The sequence below is a fragment of the Protomyctophum parallelum genome (assembly GCF_964188405.1).
Source record: "Protomyctophum parallelum genome assembly, chromosome: 13".
Lineage (NCBI taxonomy): Eukaryota > Metazoa > Chordata > Actinopteri > Myctophiformes > Myctophidae > Protomyctophum > Protomyctophum parallelum.
The window spans coordinates 1236949-1247377 of record NC_139708.1 but is presented as its reverse complement, the minus strand read 5'-3'; the positions used below and the strand labels follow the sequence as shown (position 1 = coordinate 1247377).

The 10429-nt window shown below is 44.2% G+C and overlaps 1 protein-coding gene across 1 annotated transcript in view; it reads right to left on the bottom strand.

Annotated features, from left to right (window-relative positions):
- Nucleotides 1-420: 420 nt before the first annotated feature.
- Nucleotides 421-10429, bottom strand: part of lmx1al (LIM homeobox transcription factor 1, alpha-like) — a gene marked incomplete at its 5' end in the record, with an annotated part of 37322 nt that continues 27313 nt past the window's right edge. Inside the window, 6 exons of the mRNA XM_083780886.1 lie at nt 421-661; nt 798-950; nt 3330-3453; nt 4804-4881; nt 5782-5945; nt 7137-7369. Coding sequence (XP_083637012.1) covers nt 501-661; nt 798-950; nt 3330-3453; nt 4804-4881; nt 5782-5945; nt 7137-7369 — 913 coding nt within the window. The 3' untranslated portion in view covers nt 421-500. The remainder of the gene's footprint in view (nt 662-797; nt 951-3329; nt 3454-4803; nt 4882-5781; nt 5946-7136; nt 7370-10429) is intronic.

Sequence of the window (10429 nt, the reverse complement as noted above, 5' to 3'; positions counted from 1 at the left end):
GTATACCTACAGTATAGCTCCATTAATTCACTCACCAACCCATTATCCCCAATAAATTACAGTAGGTACAAAAGCATACACAATTATAACTTGTGCCAACATGTTATTTGATAAGTACCTTTTGTTTGTCCTTTTTAGTGGAAAAGTGCAGTAAAACCCTACGGTTTATTAAACAAGTAATTATTACACAGGAGAAAATTAGGTTTTCTTTTTTCTTTTCTTCTTTCTTTCCTGTACATTTTCAGTGTTTATTTCCAGCATGTGATTCATATTGATCAAAACCTACAGACAATCTAATGTTTATCTGAAGAAGTGCTAACTGGTGTTATTACTATGCCTGACCCATATTGGTTTTGGTTTGCGATTAAAAGCTCAGAATCGTGTTTCGGCGTATATAGGCTGTTTCATGGAGAGTGGTCCGACAGGCATGTTGATGGACAGACTCCATTAGCTGCATCTCTGAGAGGTGAAAGGTGGGCGAGGGTGAGAGTTTATAGGGGTCAGGAGGTGAAGTAGGAGTTCTGCATGGAGTAGAGGCGGTCGATTGGGTTTCCCACAACTCGTCCTGGCAGGAGACCACCCTCTCCCGTCGCCAAGAGACAGTCACCGAGGTGACTGAGACTCCCATCGCTGTCCAGATCGTGGAAAACTGTCTCTGAGTCTGGGAGGAAAACGGAGTATGTTGAGTCTGAATGGGAAGACCACGGGAATAAACACATTACATGAAATAGAACTGTTAGGGCAACATCTGCAATCTACTAGCCCCCCCCCCCCCCCACCCCCATCCTTCCACTTACCATAAGGGTGGAGCTCATTGGTCAGCTGAGGTGGTGTAAGCCCATGTCGGAATGGCTCTCCTCCATATATATTAGGGTCCAGGGCCAGTAGTTGCTGACGTGGCAGGGAGGGGTACCCCAGCAACCCATCCATGCCATGAGTACTAGAACCATCTGTGTGGATGGACACAAAAAAATACCATCAATATCAACCTCTCTTTTTCACAGCCATCAATAGTCTGTACAGCATGTACGCATGTATGTATTGTAGTTGAAAAGCGCCATGGCCCGCAGCCTGCCGGGCCCTGTGCGCCATGGCCCGCAGCCTGCCGGGCCCTGTGCGCCATGGCCCGCAGCCTGCCGGGCCCTGTAAAGCGCCATGGCCCGCAGCCTGCCGGGCCCTGTGCGCCATGGCCCGCAGCCTGCCGGGCCCTGTGCGCCATGGCCCGCAGCCTGCCGGGCCCTGTAAAGCGCCATGGCCCGCAGCCTGCCGGGCCCTGTGCGCCATGGCCCGCAGCCTGCCGGGCCCTGTAAAGCGCCATGGCCCGCAGCCTGCCGGGCCCTGTGCGCCATGGCCCGCAGCCTGCCGGGCCCTGTAAAGCGCCATGGCCCGCAGCCTGCCGGGCCCTGTGCGCCATGGCCCGCAGCCTGCCGGGCCCTGTAAAGCGCCATGGCCCGCAGCCTGCCGGGCCCTGTGCCAGACTATTTCAAATAGCTACGGCTTTTACTTCCGTTGAAACCGTATATCATAGGTCACCGATTTCAAGGTAACGCAATAACACAGGAACCACCGCTAGTGTTTTTGGTCGGCCAAAAGTGTCTTAACCAATCGGTGGGGAGGAAACTCAAAAATAGCACGTCCAGTCGGGGAGCAGCGACAGTCGTGCTGGTGGTGGCCGAATGAACGCACGTTCATTCACTGGGCGCGCAAACGCACACAGTGTTGTTCTTGATTGTGTAACACCAAAGCCAAAAGTACAAATTACGTTTCATACTAGTTGAAAAGCATTCTCCGTCCCTGGGTGGGCTTGAACCGCCATCCTTTCGGTTAACAGCCGAACGCGCTAACCAATTGCGCCACAGAGACTACATTGCACACATCACTACCAAGGACTGAACAGGGAGATCACCTCTCCACAAATTGTTTTCATACTAGTTGAAAAGCATTTTAAATCTGAATCTAAATAGTTTTGGGTGAAAATTCCACTATTTGTACCAAAATGACTGCAAAAGATTGGTGCCATTTGTTTCAAAAAGCTTTATACTATATAACTGCATAACATGTACATTTCATACAATGACGCATTGTGACATAGCTCAGTTTACACAATGCTGTCCCCCTCCGAGTTCCAACTGTATACTGTATACCATTTTCACACTTGCTTTGACAATGTAAACGTATGTTTTCCTATACCTGTAAAGCCCCTTTGAATTGAAAAAGCATTCTCCGTCCCTGGGTGGGCTTGAACCACCATCCTTTCGGTTAACAGCCGAACGCGCTAACCAATTGCGCCACAGAGACTACATAATGCTGCAGTGCACACATCACTAAAGACTGTACAGGGAGGCCACCTCCGCCCCCTCAGGCCCCCAGCACCGCCCCACCCCCCATGTCTACTGTATATGTCAAAATGTCCTTGAGCAAGACACTTAACTACTCCCTGGGTGCTGTGTTAATAGCACCGACTGCTATTGATACAATGATATGAATGAAGTAGTTATAGGTAAATAGTACAGAGGACGAATTCTCACTACAGTATGTGGAAATGTAGTGATAAATACTCCCAAACAACTGAAGGGGATTCAATTATTATTATTATTATTACTATTGTTATTATTATTATTATACAATATCTTGGGTTTTTCCACCTGCCTCCTCTCTTTAAAACGATTTAACCACTTTCAACCCAGTGTCCGCATTTCAGTCATTATACACAAAAATAGTAAATTATTATTATTTTTTTTAAAGGACCTATAACATAAAATTCAACTTTTTCAATTTCTTTTGTGTTTTTGGGGCTCCCATGTGTGTTTTCTATCCCCACAAATAACCAATTTTGAACAATCAGGCCTTCATGTCATATGGGTGTTTTAATGGAAATTGCTCTCAGAAACAGCTCGACTGATTTTGGCCTCATCGTGATGTCATCAATGTCACCCTAATTTGTATAATTCCTCCATTTCTTCAGTCTTCAGTTGCAAATTTGCATTTCCACTTTGTTTACAATGTCCACCATTGTTGATTTTCCAAGCTGGCATGGAATGGAAACAAGCATGGTTTTATCTAGCATGAGTATTATAATGACTCAAATATTAAATAATCTGCATATCAGCACCCTCTCCACCTCAGGACATTGTGGTACTGCAGCTAAAACTGCTTTCAAAGTCCAGAAAGAATTGACAAGGCCTGGTTATATCAGAGTGGTGATTGAGGCTCAAACCATTAGAAATAACTTTGAGGGACATAGACAATATGATTATTAAATATTAAAAGCCGTTTTAAAATGCATGTTATTTGCGCTTTAAGCAAAAAAGTGAGTCTCTCTCTCTTACCCTCACTGTCGTCATTGCTCTGTCGCCCCCCCCCTCTGCTGGGGCCTCTTCTGGCCCCTCCCAGCTGCTCTTGTTCCTGCTGTTGCTGCTGCTGTTGCTGCTGCCGGCGAGCTATCTTCTTCATCTGACATATTAAGCACATGTTAGTTTTTTCTTTTAAAATCACTTCCCAAAACCCACCTCACCCCTGCCCACTTTGACAGGCTGGGATGGCTTAGGGTCGACGACAGAGTACAGCATCTTGCAATGGGTCTGGTCCACAAGATTCGATACACCACCAAGATACCCATGTACCTGTCTAAATACTTCCTTAATGTAAACGAAGTCCACACCCACAACACCAGAGGGAGTACAACAAACCATGTACAACCCAGATTCGGCACAAACAAGGGACTAAATTATTTTCGCTCCTATGCCACCAAAATGTGGAACGCCCTACCAACAGTCATTAAGACATGTGAATCCCTTGACTCCTTCAAAACCGCTCTCAAAGGGCACCTACGGACGGCTGCAATTCGAAACTGGCCTCTGTAAAATCTGAATCCCCCCCCACCCCCTTTCCCCTCACTGTATATGTATCTTTTCCCTTTTTGCTTCCTATATGATGAATTCCTGTTCTGTTCTTTAGCTACATAGAAGTGTCTATTTGTATGTCTCTAAATGTTTTGATGAATTGAACAATGTGGACCCTGTTGTAAACAAGTGTAATGCTTAATTGGGTCGTCCACTCACAGTTAACAGTCTTTGTATTGAGTTTGTGCTTAAAATGTACTGTAAATTCTACAAACTGTTAATAAATATTTCAATCAATCAATCAAATTGTTGTAGCCTACGTAGCTTTTAATTAACCATTTTGGGGCGGGAACCCCTTTTGTTGTTTTATAAACTAAGCATTATGTTATACTTTAGCTATTTTTTGAAAAATCGTAAAAATGCGGCACAAATCTTTGAATATATATTCTTTCAGAGCCAACGTTTTTTTATTTCGACGTCAGGCCTAAATGGGTTAAGTGATGCTCTGATTGTGTCCTATTGCTTTATTACACTTCATGACACGTTGTGTGTTTGTTATATTCATTGTGTTTCATGTTTACAATTGAATAATTGTATGTGTTTGACTGTAAAGAACTTTGTAACTCTATAATAATAAATGGTAAATAAAATGGTAAATGGTGCATTTATATAGCGCCTTTATCCAAGGCGCTTTACAGAGATTGTGCATTACATTCACCCATTCACCCACACATTCATACACCGATGGCAGCGGAAACCATGCAAGGCACCAACTAGCACATCGGGAGCAATTAGGGGTTCAGTGTCTTGCTCAAGGACACTTCGACAGTAACTCTGGGGGAGCCCGGGTTCGAACTGGCAACCTTGCGGTTACCATCCAGGCACTCTACCCCTGAGCCACCGCCGCCCTATTATACTATTATATATTATATGATCTCTAGGAATATGTAGTGCATCTAACCTTTGCTCTCTGGTTTTGAAACCACACCTGCACGACTCGCACCGTCAGCCCCGTCTCTGCGGCCAGTGTCTCTCTCACCTGCAGTTGAAAGACAAACGACTTGATGGTAATAACCTACAGCAGTGGTTCCTAGCCTGGTGGTAATAACCTACAGCAGTGGTTCCTAGCCTGGTTAATAAACCAGGCTAATATCGCACGGACCGCGGGTTATTAGCCTGGGGAGGCTCAGCTTGGATTTCATTTCCAGGGGGGGGCGGGTTGAAACATTTTCTCTTTGACGCAATTGGTCAGAGCTACTGTCAGTCAAAGGTCTCAAGCGTTGAAAGTCACTGTACCAAAGCCCGCCCCTATATTGCATACCGTGTCCCGATTGGCCGCCCCATTTCTCTGGTGTAGGAAATGGGCGTACAATTGAGCCTCTCCAGACCGTAATCCGCCGGCAGGCAATTTATTTTTGCCAACGGCTGATTGGGTCTGGTTTATTAACCAGGCTAAGTGGTTCCTACTTAGCCTTACCAGGCTAAGTAGGAACCACTTAGCCTGGTTTATTAACCAGGCTAAGTGGTTCCTACAATAACTAATTGTATGGATCAGTAAATATCCAGTTTGATAACCTTTAGTATGAATTGTATTTATTGATTACTTTTATTTCAAAACTTTAAAGAAAATATTATACTATTGTGATATGGCATAAGTGGTCTGTAAACATAAATATCGGATCGGATAAAAATCAGTATCAGCAGATACTCAAAATCAAATCGGAGGCAAAAAACGTGATTGGGACATCCCTCATTGTGAGCCTGTAGATTGGCTATTTTCACTGTCGAAATAGGACATTGGCGATTAATTCATCATGTATTTTAATAAGTTTAAGTCACGGGACGATGCCAAAGTTCTCTTTTGGGGCTCAAACTGAAAGGTTTAGGAAGCCTGCCCTACAGCCTATGAAGAGTAGAAAAAGATGCTGGCATTGCTCACCTTCCGGCACGGCTTAGAGGACACTTCAAAGGACGCCTTGAAAGCGCGCCGTTGTTGGGTGGTCAAGATGGTCCGTGGCCTTTTGGATCGCTTGTGTTCCTTCCCTTCTTCACCAGCCTTCCCACCTCCAGAGCCCCCTCCACCGTCCTCATCCTCACTTTTCACTGAGCGAAACGGACACATAGATATCACATTCAGGACGGTCACATTTTAAATTCCCAGGCTGACTGAGGATATCTAGGCAGAGAAAGTGGAAACATCGAGGATTAAACACTTAAACCACAGCATCTGTATTCTTGGGGAAACGAATATATAGCAGATCTATGTTCTATTTTCAGTGAAGATATTTAATGTAGAGGGAAAACAGAAACGTTTCTAGCATAGAGCCCTGAGGGACTCTGGTCAACCATGTATGGCATTTAAAAGTGGTTAAGTTGCCCTGGAGCGATGTACTTAAGAACTCCAGTGAAGCTGCTCTGCTGCCAACAGCAGAACAATTTAGTCCATATTGGGATTCCCAGAGGAGGGAATGTGTGAAACTGAATAGCAGGCATGTTGTGTGTGTCCATATACCCTGGAAAATACTCAAGAGGTTCAGCAGGGCAAGTACAACTATCATAAATTAACTTAAACTGGGCTTGGAGATCTCTGTTACTTCAGTGGTTTTCAACCGTATTCATGGCAAGGTCTATTATTTATTTGGCATTTGAGCCACGGACCAACGTCAGACCATACACCATTTGAAGAGTCTCTTGGACCCAAGACTTAGAATATTTTGTCATCGTTGGATCAGACTTTGACCACAATCCCATGCTGTATTGATGTGGTACCATAGGAGAGATAACAGGCAAACGTTGATCTATACAGCCCTCATCTTACATAGCATAAAATGAAACCTGGTTTAATTTTACACTAAAGATCTATAAGCGTCCATTTGGTTACTAAATCTCCATCATTTACAGTAGCTGGGGGACAACCTGCATTGGAACTCCCTCAACAAGGACCACTGCAGCGGGCACCTATACGGACGGCTGCAATTCGAAACTGGCCTCTGTAAAATCTGAATCCCCCCCACCCCACCCCATTTCCCCTCACTGTATATGTTTCTTTTCCCTTTTTGCTTCCTATATGATGAATTCCTGTTCTGTTCTTTAGCTACATAGAAGTGTCTATTTGTATGTCTCTAAATGTTTTGATGAATTGAACAATGTGGACCCTGTTGTAAACAAGTGTAATGCTTAATTGGGTCGTCCACTCACAGTTAACAGTCTTTGTATTGAGTTTGTGCTTAAAATGTACTGTAAATTCTGCAAACTGTTAATAAATATTTCAATCAATCAATCAAAAAGCGTTACCTGACTCAGTGGGCGTGGGACTGATGGCGGCCAGCATCTCCCTCTCCTTCTCGTAGTCGCCGCGGCACAGCAGCTGGCCCTCCTTCAGCACAAACTCGTCTCCTCTCTGCAGGCGGCGCTCGCACTCGCAGCAGCTGAAGCAGCCCAGGTGGTACACCTGGCCCAGCACGCGCATGATCAGCTCCGAGCGCCCGATCACCTGGAGGCACGCACTGCACTTCCTCACAAACAGCCTGCGGACGCACGCACACACACACACACACAGGAGTGTTAATTTCGTTGATTACAACTCTGACGGCTTCCATTTTTTCAATGACGGAAACGAAATAAGAACTAAATGAAACCTAAGCTACGATGACTAAAACTATAGACACTAAATATCCTGATATCTTGTTAAAGGGACACTTCACCCTTTTTGCAAAAACATATATGTTAATGACGTTTAGAAGCTTTAGAACACTTTCCTGGGGGTCTTTATGTGTGTAATATGTGTTTTTAGATATTTTAGATTGTAGCAGTGAGCACAGTGTCTCTGATGTCATGCATGGACACTGGTCTCACTACCTTCCTGGACTACAATTCCCATAATTATTTGGTGCACTGCTCCTCCTTGTGAATAGGTGGAGGGCTGTCTTACTAAGACAACGTGTAGTCCAGGAAGGAAGTGAGCCCAGTGTCCATGACATCAGAGACACCAGGCTCACTGCTACAATCTAAAATATCTAAAACCACACATTACACACATAAAGCCCGCCAGGAAAGTGTTCTAAAGCTTCTAAACGTCATTAACATATATTTTTTTGCAAAAAGGGTGAAGTGTCCCTTTAACAAATAAAAACTAGGCTACAATGTTAGGGAGGGACTAGTGGCGAACAGAAGAGATCCAGTAGAACTAAGACAAATCATTTCATGCCTGGTTGGTTGTATGCAGGTGTCACTATCCGGAAATAGCCGATGAGTATAAATCAAGCATTTCATTCAACGCCACCAAAATACTAAAAACTAAATGGAATTTTATTCAAAAGACTATGACTACAACTAAATCAACATCTGCTGCCAAAATCAGAAAAAGAACACAAAAACAAACTGGATGTGTGTGACAAAACACAGCAGAGATGGAGAAAGCACTTTTTTAACTAATTTACTCTTGTGTCGAATGCTTGGGGATATAGCCAGTTAATTCAAGGTCATATAAACCACCAACTCCGCACAACACACACTGCTAATTACAAGTTGTCAGTATTGTAGAATTATTTATGTCCATCCCCTCTAACAACAGCAGGTGGCAGTAGTTAACCATTGATGGAGGAGCGATATCTGTCATGACATGTTCACCCATAATACTTGCATGTGGTGATCTAAAGCAGTGGTAATATGTATCCCCCATACAAGATTTGTATATTGTTAAAATGTTTCAAAAGTATAAAAAATTCTTCGCATTTCTTGAAGATTTCTTTGAAAATAGCAGATTTCCAAGCTCACAGTTCGTTGCGATGCAAGACATCATTGTGAGCTCGTAGATCAGCTATTTTCAAATAGCCAATGTATATACTGTCAATTTTTTTAAGTGGAAAAACAGATTTTTAATGATGCTATATTAACTAATATAATAACCCCCCCGTCCCCCGTACCCCACACACACACACACACACACACACACACACACACACACAAGGACCCCTGGGGGTCTCCGGACCCCAACCTTGAGAACTAAAGCGCAGGTTGAACAAAGTTTCACATATTTTCTCCACTTTCATAACAGACTAATTTCCACGGTCCATTGGTCATCTCCCCCCATGATCACTTTCTCCCTTTGTCCCTCTTATCTCTCCTCCTGTGAGATGTTATAGCCCTTAAATTTATCTCCCGCCTCGCCATCTTTTCACATCCTCATTTCCATTCAGTAGGTCGGAGAGACACTGCCACTAAATTCCTCTCAAATCCCTGTTCTCTCACTTGCTTCCCTCCCCCTCCCTCCGTGGCATTTTCTGCCAGCATTCCCAGTTCTCCCTCACGCCCTCCCAGCCCGCCTCCCCAGTTCACTGAAACTAATAAAGACAGGATTAATTAGATTGTTGTTTAAACAGTGCGATGGCCAGACAGACGCTGTAAACTCATAACCAGGGATTGAGGATAGCATGGGGTTAATCTCTCGCCTCTCTCTTATGCACACACACACACACACACACACACACACACACACACACACACACACACACACACACACACACACACACACACACACACACACACACACACACACACACACACACACACACACACACACACACACACACACACACACACACACACACACACACAACGCACATACATACATACATACATAAAGTCACGTTAAGCATACACACAATCACATATACCTATACAGATATTGTCTGGTTACCCAGGGCAACAATACCCTATGCTATCCTCGTACCTGTGTGAGTACAATACATCTGTAACACACCTGCCATGAGTACCTATTGGAGCATCACATATCACATCAACCAGACGATTTTGGAAGACAGTCAGAGGATAGATGTAAAATTCAACAGATACTTAAGTTGGCAGGTGGGACAATGTGCAGAAAATAATAAGCGAAACCTGAAGGGAAAGAGAGAGGGGATGGATGACGGGGGAGCGGGGTGAGAGGGGTGGGGCGGAGGACACAAGTGTTGATGCTCCCTGACTGAGTGATAGGAAGGTGTTGCTGCCCAAATCTGGAGAGCAGAGAAGGAGCCAGGTCTGCACATTAGAGCCCCTAATCTGTGATTCTGTCCCAAACGCAGCTGCTGCGGCTAATCTCTATCAATCCATCTGCCAAACGCTCCCCAAATTCCCCAAATGACAGTGTCGCTAACTTAACATCATAACACAAACACAGGCATCGCAGTAGGCAAACAAATCTGTTATGGTATACTGTATGTATGTGCATTCTACTTCACCTTCATGCTTATAATATTCTGTGGAAGCACAGCATCACATTTTCATCAGTTTTTGCTTAGTTGTACACAAGGTCATAGTAATGTATAACATGTCCCATTTCATCCACTAGCGCCAACAAAAGATCATCATTTCAGTCCTCTGCTCCGCCTCATGCCTATAGTTACAACCGCATACCTCGACTCAACTACTACTCACATCACAAACTCATTTCTGCTCACAGTGAAAACATACAACAGTATACGCTCTTGAAAGAAGACTAATAACACTGGCTTTTGACTAGCCCTTTCCTTAATCGGAGTGTGCACAGCGCAGTGAGAATTTACTCAACATGGCAAATGAAGGTAACT